The sequence below is a fragment of the Perca flavescens genome, chromosome 8, assembly GCF_004354835.1.
Source record: "Perca flavescens isolate YP-PL-M2 chromosome 8, PFLA_1.0, whole genome shotgun sequence".
NCBI classification, from domain to species: domain Eukaryota; kingdom Metazoa; phylum Chordata; class Actinopteri; order Perciformes; family Percidae; genus Perca; species Perca flavescens.
The window spans coordinates 11034016-11059306 of NC_041338.1; the positions used below are offsets into that span (position 1 = coordinate 11034016).

The window sequence follows — 25291 nt, forward strand, 5'->3', positions numbered from 1 at the left end:
GGGCCAACATTTCTAAAGAATACTTCCAGCACCTTGCTGAATCAATGACAAATAATTAAGGCAGTTCTGAAGACGAAAGGGGGTCAAACACAGTATTAGTAGGGTGTTCCTAATAATCCTTTAGGTGAGTGTATAGCACAAAGAGTAATGGTAAGATTGGACATCCCTGTCTCGAGTAGCTCTAATATAATATTTTCTGTGATGTACCCATTTATTTTAATCCGAGCTGACATTTTTTTTGTATAGTGTACAGGTGCTCCTAACAAAGTTGTCATTTATACCAAATCTTTCGAGGACTTTATATAGAAAAAGACAGCTCACCGAAACAAATGCCTTCTTTGCGTCCAGACTAATTAAGAAGGCTTCAAGTTTGTTTTGTTGGATATGGGATAAATCCAGTCTGGTCGCTATGTATAAGCCGGGGAATAATATTTTGGCAAGGATAACTGTATATGATTTATATTCAACATTTAAGACCAAAATTCTAATAATTCTAATTTACCTTTCCCGTCCTTGGGGATGACAGTGATCACTGCTTTGCTCCATAACGGAGGCATTTTGGTACCCTGAAAAGGTAAATTGCAGACCCGGAGAAGGCTTGGCATTAGCTCAAGTCGAAACGCCTTATACCTCTTGGGTGGAAAGCCATCCGGGCCGGTCAACTTATTCGTTTTGAGCCTGGAAATGGCGCTGTTTAAATCTTTTTCAGTCATCGTAGCTGTTAATATTTGTTTTTGTTCCTGTGATAGAACAGGTAAGTTAAGTGAATTAAGGAACTCTCCAATTTGTTGTTCACCTGCTGAAGAAGGTTATGTATATAGCAGGGCTGTCAAATGATAAAAAATTTTTAATTGCGATTAATCGCCAAATTTCTATAGTTAATTTTATCACATGAATAAAATTGTATTATTTTACATTTCAGAACTGTTTTTAAGTACATATTAACAATGGAAAGCAATTCTAACCAGTGTATCTTGATTGGGAATCAAATGAATGCAAAGAAATCCATTTCGGCGTCTTACGCTCGCCATCCACTCAAAACGTAACGTTAGCCTACTACTCTTTGGCTGGCTCGCAAGCCAAAACAAGTGTGTGCGGCGTGCCTGTTGATTTGTTTCCGGTCTAGCTAGATCCGATGTGGTGTTAGATGCAGGGCTCGACATTAAGGCTTGTCCGCTTGTCTGGGACAAGTGGATTTTTTGTAGGACAAGTGGAAGAGAAATTTACTTGCCCCACTGGACAAGTTAAAACTCAAACAAATCAAAATGCCACTCATTTCGTCAATGTTACAGAATTGAAACAAATACATATTTTACCCCACAATCCCGGGCAGCGGGTCGGCGGGCCGCTAACGTTAGACCCAGACGGCTGTTCAGCGCATTCTCCAAAAGCGAAGCAGCATGAAAGCACGGCGAGCTAGCCGGTGTTAGCTTGCTAACTCCACCTTAACGTTACCTCCTCGCCACATCGTTCACAGAAAACAAGCTGAAAACAGAAGTCACTCGTGGCGATAGCAATGTGCTTTGTCTGGATGAAGCATTATATACGTTATTATGTGCCATTCATTCCGTTTATGTTACAGATTTTACTTTACCGATTTGAAACAAATACATTAACTAACGTTAGACCCAGCAGCAGCGGGAGAGCGGACCGCTGACGTTAGACCCAGCCCACTGTTCAGCTCCTTCTCTGTAAGCGATACAGCATGAAAGCACCGCGGAACCAGCAAGCCAGGCAGCCGGTGTTAGTTAACTAACGTTAGCATGCTAACTACGCTTTAACGTTACCCCGTCCCCACATCGTTCACAGAAAACAAGCCGAATAAAGCTGTCACTTGTGGCGATAGAAGTGTGCTTTGTGCGGATGAAGCATGAAGTTAATTTGACTCTTGACGGCTGGCTCTCTGTCTCGTAACGTTACTAGCTGCTCCGCTACTCGTTTGTAGCGGATTAAATATCAGGTAATAATCAACTGTAAAGTAGCTACACCTTTTTAAAGGATCCCTTGGTAAGCGAAATTGTAGAAAGAAAAAAAAAAAACACGTTGACACCAACATTTAGTGGCAAAATCCTTTGTTATGTCTACAAAATTATTTTAGATATAGTATAAGTTCAAGTCACCACTACCTCTGGTCAAAATATTGAATTAGTATCTCAATATATTGAGTATCTCAGAATATCAAAGTAATGAGAAACTATAAAATATTGACTTAATCTCAATATATTGGCTTAGTATCGTGATATATTGACTTAGTAACTCAACATATTGGTTCAGTATCTCAATATATTGACTTAGTAACTCAGAATATTGACTAAGAATCTCAAAGCAATGAGAACATTCAAAATATTGACTTACAATCTCAATATATTAACTCAATATCTCAAAATATCTCAATTGACATAGTAACTTAGAATATTGACTAGGAATCTGAAAGTAATGAGAAACTTTAAAATATTCACTAAGAATCTCAAAATATATACTTCTGCACACCGGCGTGCAAAGTATAACTTTGTATTATGAGTCTGGAGATCCTTTTTTCTTGTTGAAGGGGAAATCTATTCTTGGGACACATTTGTTTCTACTGTTTAAACTGAATTGTATTAATGTTGATAGTGTTTGGATGCTTTCAATGGTTTCTTAAAATTCTGCATTAGCAAAACATAGTGCCTCAAAAAGTTAATGTCAAGCCCTGTAGTTTTTCTAACATTACTAGTTGTTCCAACAGCATGTGAATAAAACTATAATGTTTGCTAGGCCAAAAAGAACGTTAATCTCGCGATAAAAAATTTACGCCGTTAAAATGACAGCACTAGTATATAGGGACTTGTAGTACTTCTTAAATGTTTTTTGGGGCATCATTTGAAAGGGAACTAAACAGGCTTTCCAACAGTATAAGATTTATTGCCAAAAAGCATTGTTACTGTGCGTTTCAAAATCCACTAAATAGGCAAGGAGAGGATTTAAAAGTTTAACAAGTATTTATTTAAGTAAAATCATAAGAGCATAAACGTGTACACGGGTCCGAGTTGAGCAGGCACACAGGCTTCTCTCATCAGACTGAATTTTCTGGCTTATACATGAATTCATATATCAATCTCTAAGAGCATTTTGATTTGTTTATTAAAAGTTGGAGGAGTACCGTGGTTTAGACTTAGCGTCCCCTGGTTGGTGCACAGAGTGGTTCCAGTCTTTTGGCACACGCCCTCTTCATCAGCTGTTAGGCAGACTTTAGCTATGCTGATGGTCAGAAAGAACAATGCGCCGCTGTTGCCTGTCACAGGTTGAGGAGTAACTTATTCTCATGGTCAAACTGATATCAAACTGATTAACTTCGTTGCTGCACTCTTGTTGCTTTCTGACCACCGTCATACAGTGCTGCTGTACAACAGTACAACAGTATCCTTTTCTCATTTTGCATGACTAAGCTGTCACAGTGCTCTTCCACTAAACACACAACTATAATTCAACTATGATTTGTATCCTCATAAAGCATAGCCAGCTTGACTGATTATTTATAACAACAACAATACAACAGCTTGTCTCTTTTGACCTGAGAATGGGAGAAGCCGAGGTAACGTTTTCATACAGTGTGTTACATATCGTTAGGAGCTGGCTGGAGCCAGAAGATCTGGACTGTATCCAAACTGATGACAGCATCACCAGAAGATGGGACAGAAATGGATAAATAGACAGTATCTTAACTTAGCAGCATCTCATGCTGGGGGAACCTCTGTCTGTTTGGCCAGGGAGAGGTAGACTCATCTTGGATCCGTATGCATAGCTCTTGTATTTTGCAATATCATTCTTCACTAAAGCTTGTTATAACTTATAACTAATCCTGAGTTTTATTTCTCTGATCTACCAGTAAACAAACACTATTCAGGGTGTAGTAATCATAGATATAGAACAATAGATATGACATGTAATTCATACTTGCCATTCCAGGATGGAACCACTTGGCGGCCATCTTACCAGGGTTAAGTTTTAGAATTGCTTCAATTGGAATCAATGGGGAAAGATTGTTGTCTTGACATGTTGTCTTTATAATCCTTATATTTTTCTACCAATACATCAATAGTGGTTTTAATTCAAAGTAATGAATGTAAGACAACTGTGCCTTTCTAGAAAGAAACAAAAAAAAAAGATTTGGGTGGAATTTTGATTGATATAGCTCCAAGAGAACAAGTAATTTGTTCAATTATAAAGATAATCTCATCAATTTGCATTTATATTGCAGGTAATAATTTTATTTTTTCAATTTTGCCTGAACTTAATATGTAAAAACTCTTCTCTGTCTTTGGTATTCTGAATGGCTAATATACATTAAACAATATTTTTTAACGTAGAAATCCTAAATAGATTCAGTATTATGGTCTATGGAGCGGTAGTTACGATAAGACACATGAGAGAAACATTCAACAGTAATTTATTAATACATGTATTTATGTCTGTAGATATAGATATCTCAACTATAAGACCACATTTCCCATCAACCCCGCTACTTCCTGTTTAGCGTTTGTTTTCTTACTGTCAACCGGCCGGCATGGAGTTTGTTTAGACGATGAGCGGAGTAGTTGGAGAGCCTCGCTAGCTTCACTGAGTTTTTGTTGATAAAGACTATAATGACTTTACCAGAACTGCTGATGGACTTGTCTTTAATTTTCATTGCGTTATGGAAATTACATTTACGATAGTAATGCAGAGACTTTGCTGCTGAAGTAGGAATCCTTTCTGGATTGAAGTTACTTTACCTCATCAAGACATGGATTATTAAGTTTTAATTTGCTTTACTGAATAGATGTTAATATATGATGACTGACAGCAGGATTCCACATGGCTAATGTTTGGGGAGCTAACGTTAGCTAGTGAAAATGTAACGTTAAGTGCGGCTGGTCGGTTAGGGCTCCGTGTTGCTGGATCTACTGTTGATTTGTGTAACGTAACTTTACTCTGTGTGTAACGTTTTAACGTACCGTTAGCTTGCTGGATTTGTCTTGAGATATTATAAAATGAGATTTAGGAGTAAAGAAGAGTACTTGTTATTGACTTTAATTTAACTAAAAACTTAACACAGATTGAGTAAAATCAGCCGCAGCAGTCAATGTAACGACGTGTTAATTCAGCCGGTCCATTAAGGGTTGCTAGGTAATGTAACTAGCTAGCTAGCTAGTTCACCAACTTTTCTGTATTTATATTTAAAAAAAGAAGAGAAAAAATATTCCTACTCCTACTGAAATGTGGAAAGTGATGCCAGCCTTCTGGGTCTCTTCGGTCCTTTTGGTAAAGCAGTTAGGTGCTGCACAGCTGACAACCATACTTGCTGCCATAGGTGACAATTGTAAACAGTACCCTAGTAAGATGGCGGACAGCTATGCCATTAGTTATGACGTCATGTCATATCTATTGTTCTATATCTATGGTAGTAACCATAGAATTGGAATCAGATTAAGTCTGGTCTTTTTAGGGCCAGACCGATCATCGATCAAATTTTTAGCATAAAATCCTTAACTAGTTTGCTCCTGACCAGACTAACAGCCAGGATTTATTAATCCAGGAGCCTTTTCTGTTCACTCAGTACACTGTATAATCTTCCCAAATTATAGTCTTAGTTCACTGGACCAGTAATACTGTACAGTACATTCACAAAACAACAGGGAGAGGACACCTCAATGGTTTTTGACCTCATATTTTTTGCTAGGGGGAAAACACTGATGAATACTCTGTTACAGTCATGTTTACAGTGTGCATTCAGTTTATCACTTGATTATCTTCATAGTTTCTAGATTTTGGAGTCCAATTTTTCAGCTTCTTTCTTTTATATGTCCATATATACGAGGAAGCATAGCATATTTGGGAAGAAGCAAATTTGCAATAATTAAACAGCGAGAAACTGGGTGGCAGACAATAGCGAACGGACTGAATGATCAACCCAGTCTCACTGCAGTTCGTGAAATGGCCACGTAATTTGATTCATGTACAAAAACACGTTTATCTAATTTTTAGCACGTTTTTAAACCTAATGTATTTCAATGGGAAGCATCTTTCGTGATCACAGCACGATTCTCACTGAGAAGATGACGTAGCATTAAAGGAGAACTCCAGGCAATTTTTCCGTTAATCTTGATCACTATAAATATGTGAGTACTGTCGATAGCAAAACTGGAGTTGCTGCAGCTAATGCCCATAGCTCCCAGTTAACTAAAATGGTATTTTTGGGGGCATAAATAAAGAGTGCTTTTGTGCCTTAACAGACACAAAATGCAATTAAAATGTTTGTGCAACATGAACAGGGCTCTTACGTGACAACAAGATGCGTTTTCAACTCATACCTCCTGCCGGTTACTAGCTCGCTGTGCTAGCTGGTAGCTGCCGTAGGCAGGCTTCTGTGATAATCCACACGCAGCAGTTCCATGTGTATTTGTAGCATATATATATATATATATATATATATGTATATATATATATATATATATATATATATATATATATATATATATATACATATATAGGAGGTATGAGTGTTTATTCCACTTTGTTTAAACGGCGAAGTGCAGGAATCCTAGTGACGAGTCCATAGCAACCAGTTTGTGTGTTGAATGTTACCCAGAGTGCTTTGCTGAATGGTCTCAATGTTTTATAGTTCTATTTCATGTGAATACTAGTTTACTAGATGAGTAACTTAGTATTTGAAGTAATGGAGTAATGCAGGAAGTGTGCATTTAGTTTCCATGCTTATTGTGTTTCCACGACGTTAGTGAGTATCCATCCATCCATCCATCCATCTTCGTCCGCTTATCCGGTGTCGGGTCGCGGGGGGAGCAGCTCCAGCAGGGGACCCCAAACTTCCCTTTCCCGAGCAACATTAACCAGCTCCGACTGGGGGATCCCGAGGCGTTCCCAGGCCAGGTTGGAGATATAATCCCTCCACCTAGTCCTGGGTCTTCCCCGAGGCCTCCTCCCAGCTGGACGTGCCTGGAACACCTCCCTAGGGAGGCGCCCAGGGGGCATCCTTACCAGATGCCCGAACCACCTCAACTGGCTCCTTTCGACGCAGCGAGCAGCGGCTCTCTCCGAGCTCCTCACGGATGACTGAGCTTCTCACCCTATCTCTAAGGGAGACGCCAGCCACCCTCCTGAGGAAACCCATTTCGCCGCTTGTACCCTGGATCTCGCTCTTTCGGTCATGACCCAGCCTTCATGACCATAGGTGAGGGTAGGAACGAAAACTGACCGGTAGATCGAGAGCTTTGCCTTCTGGCTCAGCTCTCTTTTCGTCACAACGGTGCGATAGATTGAATGCAATACCGCACCCGCTGCGCCGATTCTCCGACCAATCTCCCGCCCATTGTCCCCTCACTCGCGAACAAAACCCCAAGGTACTTGAACTCCTTCACTTGGGGTAAGGACTCATTCCCTACCTGGAGAAGGCATTCCATCGGTTTCCTGCTGAGAACCATGGCCTCCGATTTAGAGGTGCTGATCCTCATCCCAACCGCTTCACACTCGGTTGCGAACCGATCCAGTGAGTGCTGAAGGTCGCAGGCCGATGATGCCATCAGGACCACATCATCTGCAAAGAGCAGCGATGAGATCCCCAGCCCACCAAACTGCAACCCCTCCCCCCCGACTACGCCTCGATATCCTGTCCATAAATATTACAAACAGGATTGGTGACAAAGCGCAGCCCTGGCGGAGGCCAACCCTCACCTGAAACGAGTCCGACTTACTACCGAGAACCCGGACACAGCTCTCACTTTGGTCATACAGAGATTGGATGGCCCTGAGTAGAGACCCCTCACCCCATACTCCCGCAGCACCTCCCACAGTATCTCCCGGGGACCCGGTCATACGCCTTCTCCAAATCCACAAAACACATGTAGACCGGTTGGGCATACTCCCAGGCTCCCTCCAGGATCCTTGCGAGAGTGAAGAGCTGGTCCGTTGTTCCACGACCAGGACGGAATCCGCATTGTTCCTCCTCAACCCGAGGTTCGACTATCGGCCGAACCCCTCCTTTCCAGCACCTTGGAGTAGACTTTACCAGGGAGGCTGAGAAGTGTGATACCCCCATAATTGGCACACACCCTCTGGTCCCCTTTTTAAAAAGAGGAACCACCACCCCAGTCTGCCACTCCTTTGGCACCGTCCCCAGACTTCCACGCAATGTTGAAGAGGCGTGTCAACCAGGACAGCCCCTCCACACCCAGAGCCTTGAGCATTTCTGGACGGATCTCATCAATCCCGGGGCTTTGCCACTGTGTAGTTGTTTGACTACATCAGTGACTTCCGCCTGGGAAATCGACGACAATCCCCGTTATCCTCCAGCTCTGCCTCTAACATAGAGGGCGATTAGTCGGATTCAGGAGTTCCTCAAAGTGCTCCCTCCACCGCCCTATTACCTCCTCAGTGGAGGTCAACAGTGTCCCATCCTTACTGTACACAGCTTGGATGGTTCCCCGCCCCCCTCCTGAGGTGGCGAACAGTTTTCCAGAAACACTTTGGTGCCGACCGAAAGTCCTTCTCCATGTCTTCTCCAAACTTCTCCCACACCCGCTGCTTTGCCTCTTTCACGGCAGAGGCTGCAGCCCTTCGGGCCCTTCGGTACCCTGCAACTGCCTCCGGAGTCCTCCGAGATAACATATCCCGGAAGTACTCCTTCTTCAGTCGGACGGCTTCCCTGACCACTGGTGTCCACCACGGTGTTCGTGGGTTACCGCCCCTTGAGGCACCTAAGATCCTAAGACCACAGCTCCTCGCCGCAGCTTCAGCAATGGAAACTTTGAACATTGTCCACTCGGGTTCAATGCCCCCAGCCTCCACAGGGATGCACGAAAAGCTCCGCCGGAGGTGTGAGTTGAAAGTCTGTCGGACAGGGGCCTCCTCCAGACGTTCCCAATTTACCCGCACTACACGCTTGGGCTTACCAGGTCTGTCCAGAGTCTTCCCCACCCCTGACCCAACTCACCACCAGATGGTGATCGGTTGACAGCTCTGCCCCTCTCTTCACCCGAGTGTCCAAAACATACGGCCTCAGATCAGATGAAACGATTATGAAATCGATCATTGACCTTCGGCCTAGGGTGCTCTGGTACCAGGTACACTTATGAGCATCCCTATGTTCGAACATGGTGTTCGTTATAGACAATCCATGACTAGCACAGAAGTCCAACAACAAACAACCACTCTGGTTTAGATCAGGAGGCCGTTCCTCCCAATCACGCCCCAGGTGTCTCCATCATTGCCCACGTGTGCGTTGAAGTCCCCCAGCAGAACAATGGAGTCCCCCACTGGAGCCCCATGCAGGACTCCAGTCAAGGTCTCCAAGAAGGCCGAATACTCCGAACTCCTGTTTGGTGCATATGCACAAACAACAGTCAGAGTTTTCCCCACAACCCGCAGGCGTGGGGAGGCGACCCTCTCGTCCACCGGGTAAACTCCAACACAGCGGCGCCAGCCGGGGCTTGTGAGTATCCCCACACCCGCCCGGCGCCTCACACCCTGGGCAACTCCGGAGAAGAAAAGAGTCCAACCCCTATCCAGGAGTATGGTTCCAGAACCGAGACTGTGCGTAGAGGTAAGCCCCACCAGATCTAACCGGTAGCGCCCACCTCCCGCACCAGTTCCGGCTCCTTCCCCCACAGAGAGGTGACGTTCCACGCCCCCAGAGCCAGCGCCTGCCGCCCGGGTCTGGTCCGTCCGAGGCCCCTGACCTTCACTGCCACCCATGTGGCATCGCACCCGACCCCAACGGTTCCTCCCACAGGTGGTGGGCCCATGGGCTGGAGAGATGGGAGCCACGTCGCTTGTTCGGGCTGTGCCCGGCCGGGCTCGTGGCAAACCCGCCACCAGGCGCTCGCCGACGAGCCCGCCCGTCTGGGCCTGGCTCCAGACGGGGCCCCGGGCTTCCTCCGGGCAGGGTCACTCCATCTCTACCTTGCTTCTTCATTGGGGTTTTTGAACCATTCTTTGTCTGGCCCCTCACCTGAGACCACTTTGCCTTGGGAGACCCTACCAGGGGCACAAAGCTCCAGACAACACAGCCCTCAGGTTCACAGAGACACACAAACCTCTCCACCACGATAAGGTGATGGTTCACGGAGAAGACGTTAGTGAGTAAATCTACTGAAATGGCCACCACACCATAACAGAGGAGTGTGATGCGTCAGATGAGAATGCAGAGGTTTAATCATGTATGTCATTGGTGTAAACAACGTTGGTAAACAATGGTAATCTGTATATCTTTGCCAAGTGCAAACTAGTGCAGAAGGTATCGAGAAATTGTTGGGGGAGGGTCATGCCTTTTTTCCAAATCGTTTTAGAGGGTCTTAGAAAAATTATTACTGGCGAGGGGAGGGTCATGTCTATTTTGACTTAAGGTCCCAAAACTCCTCCGGTGGCCCCTGAAATAAATAACGAATAGTCCCTTACTAAATCCAACCGTCCCATTATTATTTTCCTAAACCCAACTGTCCCGTTCTTCTTTTCCTAAACACAAACCATCCCGCTGTATACAGCTATGCAATTGTTGATATTATATAAAATGTGCTCACCATCACGAAAAAAAAACGTGCTGACCATCACGAAAAAATGAGATATGTTTGTATGTTTGTGTACACGAATCAAATAGATTAAATTATGAGACCATTTCACGAACTGTTGGAATGATAGTCTAAAAATATACATTTACTGCTCTTAACTGAAACCATTCTGGTCACTTTTAATCCAAAATATACAATTGTTAAGGTGTGCAAATTATTAGTAGCCTAACTCCTTGAATGTTATAGTTATAACGGTAACAGTTCAGACTCGTGGTCACATGTCTATTTTTAGGCTTCTTCTTACACATTCAGTCGATCCGTGATTGGTTGCAACGTTTTATCTTGCTGTTTCATCACAGCGGCCGTGTTTCTTACAAATAATGTGCTGCTCACTCTGTGTAAAGTATATGCACAATGCGTATTCTCCATTTTAGCATCAGTAAATCTGTGATCAACCTCATGGTCTGTTTAGAAAGCCGTGAATGCGCATCTATCCAAATTACTTAAGCCTGGCTCGACCTAGTCGCTCCCCCTCAGCCTGGCTTGGCCGTTGTGAAACGCACCAAGCCAGAATGCACAGATTAGACTAGGTCAAACCTCGCTTTATCAGTTATCCTGGATTTATAAATTCTACTTTTGTGCAATACCCCCTAGGTCTGACTCTTTCTATTGTCTACCAGTCTGTTTTTGTTTTGGTTTTGTATTCATCTTCAGGGGGAAAAATATGAACAGCATTGCATTCCCAAATTTACCAATTTCGAAAGGATCTTCATGTTTAAGAGTTTGAAATCCCTTGATCTGACAACACCAGAAACAAACATATTTCAAATAAAGATACTCAGGACAGTGTAAAAGGAATCAAAGATTGTTTTCATTGTTGCCTTCTTTATGACTTATTATTCTTGATTTTTTTGTGTCCCAGGGCTAAAGCTCGAGCAGCTGGCAGTGCAGTCTCTGAACTAGAAGAGTTATCTGAACAATACGAAGACATCATGGAGGACTGTGGCCACGGGAAGTTCCAGTGGACGCTCTTTGTGGTGTTGGGCCTGGCTCTGATGGCTGATGGAGTCGAATGTTTTGTGGTAGCGTTTGTTCTACCATCTGCAGAAAAGGATCTGTGTCTCTCCAATGCAGAGAAAGGAATGTTAGGTAAGGGCTTTAATGATTTACTGTTGCTTACAGTGTGGTTTCTGCGAGAAGACACTTGGGTTTGTGCTGTAAAGAAGGATTTGTGTTTGCCCACTAGTGAAGTAGTGATGCGTTCCTTTTCTCTAATTGGGCGGAAAATAAGTACAAAGCTGCCTTTATATTCTTCTAAGGGTATGTGTGCTATACTGCGTAGGAATACTCAAGACCTTATAAATCTTTTTTTCATACCCTTCATTGCACTACATTTTTGTTACATGGGGTGGCAAAAGGTCTTGGCAGAGTGTCATGGGAAAACGGTACATGGGAATCCCCATATGTTAATGGATTAAACAAAACAAACAAACAAAAATACTTTAAAACTATATTGTCGAGCAAATCAGATATGTCCATTCTATGATCGTGTGAGATCGGAGGCGAGATTCAACATGGTGGCGTCCTACTGCTAAAAAAAGTAAGTAAAAAAAGCTAAAAGCTAAAAAGCTAAAAAAGTTTAGTTTAAAGTATTATTAAGATGTTTCAATTCAGTTTGTACTTTAGTAGATCTGCCACCAACAACCTGGATAGTCTAACAGTGGAGGATTTGACGGATCTCAACGCATTCATCGACCACTACTATCATCTGCAAGCCAACATGGACACGGACTTAATCCCAACAAAAGAACACAGATGATTTACAAATTACCGATATCGATGTATGTGTTCTGGCCAGCATCAACAAAAAACTGGACTTTTATGTCTCATTACACGAAGAAGTTAAAGACATACGTGATAGCCTGGACTTTGCGCACCATAACATTAGTTACACTACACACAATCAAATCAGGAATTACAAGCCACAAGATTGCATGCAATCACCAAAGAAAACAAATTGATCAAGGACACTATTCTGGATTTACAAACCCATTGAGGCTACCCCCAGGATTTTTTAAGTTAAATTGAAGACTTTTTAAGACCTTTGTATTACCACCTAGGATGAAATTTAAACATGCAACATGTAATACATGTAAGCATTTAAAATAGTTACTGCAGTCCAAATTCAAAATACTGGAGAGAGTCTCCCCAGGCGGAGACCTCAGCATCCAACAATGTTGCTAGGCACATAGCCAGACACAGAGCTCTGTACCCAACTGACAGACACACTTTTTTGGCTTAGAATTACCGTAGGAACCGCTAAAAACCCCACAACCTTGCTAAAACATGTTATTATAATACTCAACAATCATATTTAGTTAACAATACCTTTGCTGTCCTCTAATAACATAAGATAACTTATTTGTTGCATGAAGAGCTTCTATGCTATGAAACTTCAAAACATAAAATAAATAGGATGATAAAAAAAATAAAACGTGTGCATTATGAGGTGTTAAATTAGTTCCACCTTGGCTAGATAAGATAATGTAAAATATATGCCAATGTAAATGCCAATTGTTAAAGTGATTTTTTTCATCCCGTTCTGCTAAGGCTGGCTAAAGGCTGTTTAATAGCAGCAGGGATAAAGGGTTGGGCTCCGTTTTTGTTTTTTTTCTCACGCCGGTAATCACTGCACATCTGGGTGATGCCATCAAATGTGTGTAAGGTGGCCGGGTTAACTCAGTTGGTAGAGCAGGGGCACATATATAGAGGTTTACTCCTTGACGCAGCAGCTGCGGGTTCGGCTCCGACCTGCAGCCCTTTGCTGCATGTCATTCTCCCTCTCTCTCCCCTTTCATGTCTTCATCTGTCCTGTGGAAATAAAGGCCTAAAAATGCCCCCCAAAAATAATCTTCAAAATGTGTGTAAGCACATTGGCTGCGTTTCAAACATGGAGCACCGCAGACACCATCATTATCTTATACACAACCATCTTTCCATTGCTAGATGATCAGGAACCTGCTGGTGGGCCTTCCAGCTCTGCCATTTCATTAGTGCTGGACTGACACACGCTGCATCCGCTTGTGGTGCTAACCTCAGCCCCATTGCCCTCAGCCTCGTCCACCAACTGGTCCGCATCTGTGGCCAGACCTTCAGACACTTGCCCATTCTAACCAACGATCTAACGTTAGCTTGTTAGTAGCACGGTGCGAGACGCTTAGTTTTCTTTGATGACAACTGATTGATTTGCGCCCAAGCTTGGATGTTTAGGGCCAGAGCTTGCCATGTCCATGTCCATGGATTTATGATAAAACACCATCATGTGATTATTATACACCTTAGTGTCGCACACACTGCTCACATTCCACCGTCAAGAGCGTAAAGAAAAGCTCTGACGTAAACCGTACCTGTACTGTCGTATAACATCCAAGTCACACAGAGTAAATTGTAAAGTCACACACACACACAAAGCATCTATTTATGATGTAGCGGTATTTATTTAATCCTACGAAAGGACAAGAAAAAAATGTAAGACCTTTGTAAACAAAATTTAATACTTTCTGAACAAAATGTAAGACTTTTAAGGCCTTATTTTTAGAATATTGAATTTAAGACCCCGCAGGTACCCTGCCATTCCATGCGTGATAATCTTTTCCGGCATCCCCGAACAAACACTTGACAATCCACAATCCCTCATCAAAATCTTTATGGAAACTCACCTGAAATTACCGCCTGGCACCGTCCAAAACACTTTCCATTGAGTCCACCGCCTGGGCAAACAATCTGTGTCGCTGTCGCTAACGCTATGCACCTGTAACCCTATCAAGTAAAGTTTTATTTATGTATTTATTATTTACACCTCATTATCATTTCATTTGATTCTGGTAGTCAATAAAGGGACTTTCATAGTTTGTTTATATGTTTAATATTTTGCATTTATGTATATATTACTGATTTAGCGTGGGGGGGGGGGTTAACACTTTTGCAAGGCACTGTATCTGTGTCACATTCTCATTAGGGGCTGAGCTAAATGTCTGATCCTAGATTTGCCCCTGTTCAGTGGGAACAGTGAGGCTGTGCTTTTGATGGGCAGAGGTGTTCGATGCCGGGCTGCACTGCAGAGAGAAATAAACGCAAGTCGCCCTCCACCTGCAGCCTTGATCTGTATTTGTTTTTAATCAGGGTCAGTGCGGAAAACCCACACTCACACAAGTAGGTGGAGGTAAAGGCATAAGGACTTTGATAGCCTTAGTGGAGATCAGGGGTCTCATTTATAAACATGGCGTACGCACAAAACGGGGCTGAAAATGTGCGTATGCCACTTCCCACGCAAAGGTTGTGATTTATAAAAAACAAACTTGACGGGAGAATGTGCGGTCCTCCACGCAAACTCTGACCCATGTGTACGCACATTTGGAGACAAAATAGGAATTGGCGACGCAGATGGTGAGGTGGTGAACTGAAGTCAGACTCCAGAGAGTACATGTGGGAATAAGATTACTCGTAATATTTTCTAGTATTGATGCCTCACGCACATTCTTTCCCTCCATATCATCCACATTACCATGAAGATTAAATCCAGCAGTGTGATTTGCGCTTGTACTGAGTGATAACTGTTCCATAAACACCTCCAACTCAAATCTTAAATAAAAATGTGTTCTTAATATTTAATCAGCGCTGTCTCGCCATCACATTGTCCGCTACGGAGCGCAGGAGGAGGAGATGGCCCGACTGCACGGAATACAGGATAGCATCAAATACCCTAGCATTAGATAACTGCAGAACACAGTGTAAATAACTAAATATCTGTCTTTAAAACTGTGCATATATCATCAAATGTCAAAGTCCGGAAATACAGCCGCTAAGCTCTCGCGCAATTGTTACCCTTAATGTCCTCGTTATCGGTCCGAACTTTAATACTGTTTGTGACAAAACCTGCATGATGAAAAGTGTGTTTGCCTATTACACTTTATTTCGTCTTCAAATTGTATCTCAGAGTGAGGGATACCACTAGTTGATGCTGTGATTTTGGCAAGGTTTTAACAATCACAAATTGTTGTAAACATATACAGTGAGGAAAATCAGTATTTGAACACCCTGCTATCGTAGGTGCATGTCCACTGTGAGAGACGTAATCTAAAAAAAAAAAATCCAGAAATCACAATATATGATTTTTTAACTATTTATTTGTATGATACAGCTGCAAATAAGTATTTGAATACCTGAGAAAATCAATGTTAATATTTGGTACAGTAGCCTTTGTTTGCAAGTACAGAGGTCAAACGTTTCCTGTAGTTTTTCACCAGGTTTGCACACACTGCAGGAGGGATTTTGGCCCACTCCTCCACACAGATCTTCTCTAGATCAGTCAGGTTTCTGGGCTGTCACTTAGAAACACGGAGTTTGAGCTCCCTCCAAAGATTCTCTATTGGGTTTAGGTCTGGAGACTGGCTAGGCCACGCCAGAACCTTGATATGCTTCTTACAGAGCCACTCCTTGGTTACCCTGGCTGTGTGCTTCGGCTCATTGTCATGTTGGAAGACCCAGCCTCGACCCATCTTCAATGCTCTAACTGAGGGAAGGAGGTTGTTCCCCAAAATCTTGCAATACATGGCCCCGGTCATCCTCTCCTTAATACAGTGCAGTCGCCCTGTCCCATGTGCAGAAAAACACCCCCAAAGCATGATGCTACCACCCCCATGCTTCACAGTAGGGATGGTGTTCTTGGGATGGTACTCATCATTCTTCTTCCTCCAAAAACGGTTAGTGGAATTATGACCAAAAAGTTCTATTTTGGTCTCATCTGACCACATGACTTTCTCCCATGACTCCTCTTGATCATCCAAATGGTCATTGGCAAACGTAAGACGGGCCTGGACATGTGCTGGTTAAAGCAGGGGAACCTTCCGTGCCATGCATGATTTCAAACCATGACGTCTTAGTGTATTACCAACAGTAACCTTGGAAACGGTGGTCCCAGCTCTTTTCAGGTCATTGACCAGCTCCTCCCGTGTAGTTCTGGGCTGATTTCTCACTTTTCTTAAGATCATTGAGACCCCACGAGGTGAGATCTTGCATGGAGCCCCAGTCCGAGAGAGATTGACAGTCATGTTTAGCTTCTTCCATTTTCTAATGATTGCTCCAACAGTGGACCTTTTTTCACCAAGCTGCTTGGCAATTTCCCCATAGCCCTTTCCAGCCTTGTGGAGGTGTACAATTTTGTCTCTAGTGTCTTTGGACAGCTCTTTGGTCTTGGCCATGTTAGTAGTTGGATTCTTACTGATTGTATGGGGTGGACAGGTGTCTTTATGCAGCTAACGACCTCAAACAGGTGCATCTGATTTAGGATAATAAATGGAGTGGAGGTGGACATTTTAAAGGCAGACTAACAGGTATTTGAGGGTCAGAATTCTAGCTGATAGACAGGTGTTCAAATACTTATATGCAGCTGTATCATACAAATAAATAGTTAAAAAAATCATATATTGTGATTTCTGGATTTTTTTTTAGATTATGTCTCTCACAGTGGACATGCACCTACGATGACAATTTCAGACCCCTCAATGATTTCTAAGTGGGAGAACTTGCAAAATAGCAAATACTTATTTTCCTCACTGTATATACTGCTGTGACCCAAGCCCGTGCGTAATGCAGCATGATGGCACTGCTGGCCCTGCAGGAGGACTAACCCCCACTGGAAGAATCAGGAGAAAAAGAGACTTCAGGGACCATGACGATGAGTGTCTAAAGCTGAGCTCGTGGATCTATGTACTGAATTGGGTCCAGTAGAGAGGGCAAGGCGCCGGAACCGTGCCATATCCCGGTCCAAATACAGGTCCTAACCACTCTGGTAATGCCTGCCGTTTTTGGACAATTTTATTAATAAAGGTAGTCTATAGATCAGGGTTCCATACACTGTGCAAGAACAGGCCGAAATTATAATTCAATTGGCAGCAATTCCTGAGCGTCTGAGAGGTTTTTATTTTATTTTATTTTATTTTTTCTCCGCCAGTCGTCATGATTTGGTGTAACGAAAGAACTGCCAGGGTCATTAACATACTTATCAGCATTCACGAGGTGCTTTGCATTGACTATTTATGGTTAAAAATGGGCGTGTACAGGGTCGGGATAAGAGGCTGATCCATGTGCGCACAGGGGCGCAACTACCCAGTGTCAGAGGGGTATGCAGCAACAATTTTGGCGTCCCCCACAAAAAACATAAATAAATAAATAAATAAGTGTGCCCCCCGTTCTGATATGTTTACTACGTCCCCGCTGTCAGACATAGGCTAATTGTTATATTTTCCATCTCTGTCTGCACTATTTTTTCCCCAAAAAGGACACAGTGAATAGGTTGGTCAGCAGAACTTCAAACCTTACTGGACATTTAGTTTTGTGTGGTCTAACTAATAGAACTCCTACCTGATGTCATCACTGGTCTCATCTCTACGTGATGCCATCACCGACCTCATGTCTATCTAATTCACTCCTTGCCTGTGTTCTTCTCCACTAAGACATATTGTCAAACAAACATTATGTAATAGATTTTCCATATTAGTTTGTCCATAATATTAAGAAATTAATCTGGTGGTATCAAGTGGCTCCCCCTACACTTCCACCTAATGTTAGACCTACCTGTTCCCCTGTCTTTCCTGATCCACCATCCTCACACCTGAATGAAATGAACTCACTGTTAAATGTAGCAGCCTCAATTCAATTCTTAAATCAGCCTAGTGATGGCATTAGATAAGACAAATATTTTGCAGTAAGGTTGTGCTGCTGTTTTTTGGGATTTTAAAAAGTACAAATATGGAGAGCCACTTAGCACAGAGACCTTTAAATAGAGAGAGAGAGAGAGAGAGAGAGAGAGAGAGAGATGTAACCCTGTAATTACAGCTTCCATGTCACCCAACAGATGTAACTATAGGCCTAGCCTGTATGTCTGACAGCTAATGGTAACACAAAATCTATTAATGATTCCATGGTACCAGAGTTATAGCATTAGTTACTGTATGTTTTCCAGATTCTTGTCATTTATTGTACATGCTACCTTATATTTTCCAGTTTTCAGCTCAGCAACCTCAGTTCTGCATATTCTAAGCTAGCTGTAAACTCCCATTTGGCTGCTACATTCCCAGTGTTAGCTAACGCTAGCTAGTCTGTTAACATGAATATTTGGCTGCTACATTCCCAGTGTTAGCTAACGCTAGCTAGTCTGTTAACATGAATATTTGCAAGCCTCCAAGCACAGACGTCACACTTTAAATCCTACCTGTTGCCTTTCACCATCCACGTATTTAACTGCTGTTGCATCCCTTGACATGCTATCTCCTTTTCCCTCTTTCTTTTTTATTTTTAGCCCCCAACAGCTTTTTTGCTTTATCCATCTTTTTCCACAGACGACAACTCACTACTGTACCTGTTCGCTCAGCGCTCACGGCGCCCACACTCGCAATATTACGAATCCTACTATGGCCACGCAAAGATCGGACCCGCCCTTCAATAGCCCGTGTCTTGGCGTGGCCATAGTAGGATTCATTGACATATATAAACGGGAGCGCCCCCCGCTCCCTCTTCTCATCTATGATAGAATCTTATGAGACAGGGCGCCTACTCAAGCCTGTTAGGCGAAATGCAGAAATTATTTAGAAACGTACAAAAGCAGCTACATATAGAAAACACCAAAACATATATTTTTAACTTTTTTTTTTCTTTTCTACTATCGCTTTGGCAATAGATTTCGCTATGCGCCGCATATAGCGCATACCCACTTTTTGGGCCACTGCGTACGCACACTTGTAGTCCATCTGTGATTTCTAAAGGGAACATTGCTTACAGGTGTGCGTACACACAGTTTTATAAATCTGACTTTTTTTGGGCGTACGCCATTTTAGGCTTTTGGGCGTACGTACACTTATAGTAAGGATCCTACGCACAGTTTTATAAATGAGACCCCTGGGGGAACTCGCTCTCCCCAGACAACCAGAAACACGTGATCGGCATTTCTCCCAGTCTCTGCTTCAAGTCCATATTCGAGCTGAGCTCGACCAGGGCCTCCTCCTCCTGCAGGCTCAGTCCATCCCGGGGTGTGGTGGGGAAAGAGAACGGATTTCTCACCCACTGATTTCCCATTGCGTCCTGTCCAAAATACTCGCCAAACAGGTCACGCAACCCATAAAAAATGCGTAGTGATTGCGTTGGACAGAGTTAAGGGGCAGCCTTGTCTTCTCCGCAACATCCTCCAGGGTTGGGAACATTTCCACCGAACCTCGTTCAACACGAGCACACCACAAGTCCAGCTTTTTCCTGAACCCAGACACTTGGTCGTGTGCGGAAAAGATGTGGCACTCTTTTGCCCTGGAGAGAGGTGTTGAGGGAGTTGATCCTATCAAAGATGTCGGAGAGATAGGCCAACATAGCAAGCCAGTTCATGTCTGCCAGATGTTTTGCCACTGGGGAATTAATGTCGGTGAGGAAAAGGAGGACTTCTTCGCGCAAATCCCACAGCCTGGTGAGGACTTTCCCCCGAGAGAGCCATCTGACATTGGAGTGAAGCAGCAGCTGATGGAAGTGAGTGCCCATCTCATTGCAGAGGATTGAGAACAGACGGGCGTTTAAGGCACGCGATTTAATTAGGTTCACAATTTGTACAGCCTCATCAATGAACGGCACACAATTCATGGGGCATCCGTTTTGTTGCTAAAGCCTGGCGATGGATAATGCAGTGCTTCCAGACAGCCGCAGGGGCAACTGCCTGCACCTGTTTTACGAGACCGCTGTGACGGCCAGTCATTGCTCTTGCCCCATGAGTGCATATCCCACAACACCGGACCCAGTCAAGGCCATTAGCCTGGTAAAAGTTATTCAAGGCCTTGAAAAGTTCATCAGTAGAGGAACACAAAACAAAAAATCTTCCTGCACACGGAGCTCTTTGATAAACCGAACGTACACCATCAATTGAGCACAGTGTGCGACGTCAGTGGACTCATCCAGCTGAATGGCGTGAAAGGGGCTTTCACGAACAGCGTCCAGGACCTGCTCTTTGACATCACAAGCCATGTCTGATATTTATTGCTGGATCATATTGTCAGAGATAGGGATCGCGTCAAGTTTAGCAGCAGCTGCTTCTCCCAGCATCACTGTACTGTACTCTAACTGCAGGGTGCAGCAATGTTTCTCCCATGTTATGGGGTTTGCCTGCCTTCACTATACGTAGCGCGACACATCAACTCAAAGGCATCTTCTGCATAAGAGTTGGTGCCCATGTTCTCTTGCAGGAGAACCATCATAACAAAATAATGTGTTAGGGTGTGCCCAGGTGTGATTTTTGTCTGAGCATCTGAATTGAGTAACCCTTTTCATACTCAATATAGTCATCTTCCTCTGCGTAGCACTCTATTGATTAATCAAAATTTCCAACAGCGTTAAAAATCCACTCTGAATTTTGGGGCTGGACACCAGTTGCCTTCTTGTACTCCTCTGTTGTCTTTAGTCTCCATTGTGGCTTGGTTGAGCCCTCTTTCCTGCTGAATTACTGGCAGGTGTTCCTCCCAGCACTAAGCAGGTGGACTTCCGGCTGAACGAGTAGATGGCAAACAACCTTCATCATGTGGTATGTCGATTGTCCAGGGAAGAGGCTTTTGCCAAAATACAATGTCACCTCTGAAGCTCTGTACGCACATGCTTAGAATGTCATTCTAACCTTTACTTCGGAGACTGGTAGTGCCAAACCAAAGACGATTAATTTAACCCTGAAGGGCTCATCCTGGTGGTTGAGAACCTTAACGTTGTCAGGTTTCAGGTCTGTGTGGATAATGCAGATACTCTTCAAAGCTTCAAATGCTACAAGTAGCTGATGTGTGATGGGGCGGATTTCATGAAGAGACAATGGTGCCCGACTCTGCTTCACCAAGTCACAAATGCTCCTGTCCAGCATCTCGAAAGCGAGGCAAGACACGTTTTGGAACATGAAAAGTTTTTCTTCTCTAGGTCAAGGGCCACTTCTTTTTGAATGATGTGATATTCACTCTTTTTGTGGATCTTGATGGCTGTAGTCTTGGATGTTGTTAAGTTGACAAATATGGCATGCCGAAACATCCTTCTCCAATAAAGTCTAAAACAAGGTAGCGTACAGACTTGCTAGAGTAGGAGAGTAGGTCAAGCTTTTGTACCTAAAATGGTGCAGGCGCTGACTCCATGTTATTTTCACTTTCATTATCTGAGACAGGGGATGATATATTTGTCCTCAAATGTTTCCAAACACTTTTTAAGGTGATTAAATTTCGAGTAGATTTTGTCTTCTGACTAAATGTAACCCAAGGGTAATAGGCCAGACTCTATCTGCAAGTCTATCTCTTGGCAAGTTGGTATTTGGCACCTTTATGACATAATTTTAAGATCAAGCATAAACATTCAAATGAAAAATAACACTGAGTAGCCAAGCTAACACGTTTCACACACACACACACACAGACAGACGGAGACAGGCAGACACACAAACAAAACGGCTAAGCGAAGACACGGGAGAGAGGAGATGATCGCAAATCGAGAAGAGGAAAGAAAACACTGAGAAACATCGAGAGACAATAGTTAGCTTGGAAACGATCTAAGTGGAATAACGAAGCTGAAGAGGTGTAGCTACACTACGGCACTTTTCCTGTCTAACAGCAGTGGTTTAGAACAAACGTTGTGCTAGTGTGCCAGGCTAAAGTTGGAGCTAACGGACTAGCTAGCTAGCTAAAGTTGGAGCTAACAGCGGAGAGTGGCTGGTTCGGAGGACGCTGATTTTGGACCGGAGAGGATGACAGCGTGTTTCCCGGCTGTTCACGTGTTTGAGCTGCGTTTCTGGGACTAACAGCTAACTGTAAGTTGGATTTCTGTGTGTTTGCTTCACTGAAGATAACGTCCTGCTGGCTGCTGCACGTCCACATGAGCCCGCAACTTTTTTTTTTTTCTCCTCTCGGCGTGTGTGTGTGTGTGTGTGTGGGGGGGGTAGGTTTGTGTTAATGCAGTGGTTTAATAGGGTTTGAGTAAGTTTTACATTGAAATGCTGTAGGGGAGGAATCATTTTGTGTAGCTGGAGTGTTTTAAGTGGAAACTGATTGAGAAACGGGTAAAGGGGTAGTTGTGTGTAATATCATTTGAAGAAATATTGCAGTTAGCCTATTTGAAGGGTGTGATTTGGGTTATGTTTTTTTTTGTTATTGAATCTAACGGCTAAATGTTTTTTATACATTTAAGTTGTTGTTCAGTAAGCAGTACCTTTTTTGTTAAAGAGTTGTCTGAGGTCAGTTATTCCAATTCAGCACAATAGATTTGCTGATTAAAAGTAGGGTGGTATATGACTAATCCAAAATAGGTCAACCTTCGTGGTAGCTACCTTAAAGAAATGAACCCAAACACTTCATCATTCCAGTCTAAAGTTACGTATTGCAGCTTGGGCATTGCACTTGACAATGCAAGTTTGTCAAGTCAAATATCCTATATTAACCTGACTCCGCCAGATGGATTGCTTCACATTTGCTCGGCATATCCATCTGGGAACTTTCCGTTAGAGAACTTTTTGGGAATCTGTCTATCACCTATGTTGGTGATAGATGGGCCAAATCAACCAATCAGATCAACGAAGTGTATGAAAATACAACCACAAGCCCGCCCCTGCTGCTGCAGGCAAAGCATAGCTCGTTAGCTCAGCAAGCTAGCAACATGTCGGTAAAGGATATTTGCCGTTTGTGTAACGAGAATTTAGTAATAAAAGACACCATTTCAGGTTCCCGGACCGCTCTCTGAAAATACTGGTTAGCTGATTGGATAAACCATCTGTCTATCACCACCTAACCCACCTCAAAACCAACGCTGATTGGCCCGGTCGTTTGGGGAACGGCTCCAAATTGTCTCTATCTCAAGATGCCAGACTGATCTGCGAGTGGAAAACTGGAGCTCGCCAGATCAGGATGGTCTCACGAGGCTAATCCTATATGGCTTTAATAGAAAAATGTATTTTGAAGCATCGTGATGCATCGAGATATCGAATTGAATTGCTGACCTGATAATTGTAATCGAATCGGGAGACCAGTGAAGATTCACACCTCTAGTAGCTAGTAGGCTCGTCACGGCGATTAGCTTCGGAGCGAGTAGTGACTCTACAGTCAGTGAGAGAAACAAAGTGTCTCCTCTGTTCTTTCTGACCACGGTGGGAAACCTGCAGCAGGAAAAGTTAACCCTCTCCTTGATTTTACGTTGGTTATGGAGAACGAGAACCAGGAAATGAGTCGGGGGAAACCATTATGTGACAGATTATTAGTTCCAAGTGAAAATGTTAGTGTGAAATTGAACACTACGTATATGCCAATGTTGTTTTAAATAAAAAAAAACATTTGCACAAAGCAAGCCGATCCACTTTTCCATGTTGATAAGAGCATTAAAACGAAAAAATATAATGGGACAAAAAGCAATCAAGTGACATTTAGAATAAATAAAAATGTGTGATTAATTGCGATTTAATCATGAGTTAACTATGACATTAATGCGATTAATTGCGATTAAATATTTTAATCGTTTGACAGCACTAATAATAATAAATTGGTCTAGGTCAGCCAAAAGGCTACTAAAAACCAGGGATGATGTGGGAAAAATGTCAGACACCTCAGAGAAAACAAACTCATCCACAAGAAATTACAGTTAAATTATTTATTTATAATAATAAATGTAAAAATAATTTATTACATTTATTATTTATAATAAATTATTTGTATAGAATTGTCATTGTCACAATGCCTGGCACCCCCTGGCAGTCATCTTCTATCTCTCAAAGTACACAAAAGAAAAGACATCAGTATTGACAATATTAAAGCAGCAAGAATCAATTGTATTTTAAGTCAAGAACTCAAAAAAGCTACATAGTTTTGTATACATTTGTCCATGCACTCATCAAAATAGTAATGATAATACTAAAGAAAGAGAAATGGCTTTTTTTCCCCCAAGATATAGAATTCCACAACCTAAGTTAATTGTTAAATGTAGTAGTGTAGTGTAAAAGTAGTGCTGTCAGTTAAACGCGTTATTAACGGCGTTAACGCAAACCCATTTTAACGGTGTCAATTTTTTTTTAGCAAGATTAACATTGTTTTTGGCCTAGCAGACTTTGTACTTTTTTTCACATGCTGGTGGCACAACTAGTAACGTTAGAAAAACTACAACAACACACCGGATCTAGCTAGACCGGAAACAAAACAACAGGCACACCGCACACACTTGTTTGGGCTTGCGAGCCAGCCAAAGAGTAGTAGGCTAACATTACGCTTTGAGTGGATGGCAAGTGTGAGACGTCGAAATGGATGGCAATAAGATTCTGAATGGAAAGTTTACTTTTAAAAAGTTGTCGAGGGGGACAGTAGTTTCACGCACACACAGCCTGTACTCCACGGAGAAAGCAGCCCAACTGGAACTGCTGCAAAGTGCAAACACTACATTGACTATATATATCAGCATACGGTTTTAGGACTGTGTTGTTCGTATTGTTTTTTTGACAGTTTTTGTCATTTGGGACATTGTTCACCCCCTTTTCTGTCCAGGAGAATTGTTACATTCCTTATTAGAAAAATGTAAAGGTTACAAATGTCCTGCTGTGGCATCTGGTTTTGGACCATTTTGTTTGTACTGTATAAGCAAAGTGTTAGTGTTACATCTCAGTTAGGTTAGGTACTTGGAGGAATTGTGCAATAATGACAGATTCACACATTTTTCTTTTGTTT

The 25291-nt window shown here is 42.8% G+C and overlaps 1 protein-coding gene across 2 annotated transcripts in view; it reads left to right on the forward strand.

Annotated features, from left to right (window-relative positions):
* LOC114560612 (synaptic vesicle glycoprotein 2B) overlaps positions 1-25291 on the forward strand; it is a 157421-nt gene that overhangs the window by 80975 nt on the left and 51155 nt on the right. Inside the window, exon 3 of one of the 2 annotated variants that reach the window (XM_028586111.1) lies at positions 11461-11687. In XM_028586111.1, coding sequence (XP_028441912.1) covers positions 11461-11687 — 227 coding nt within the window. Of the gene's footprint in view, positions 1-11460; positions 11688-22022; positions 22402-25291 lie in introns of those variants that run through there. The other variant, XM_028586112.1, reaches the window with a different exon arrangement.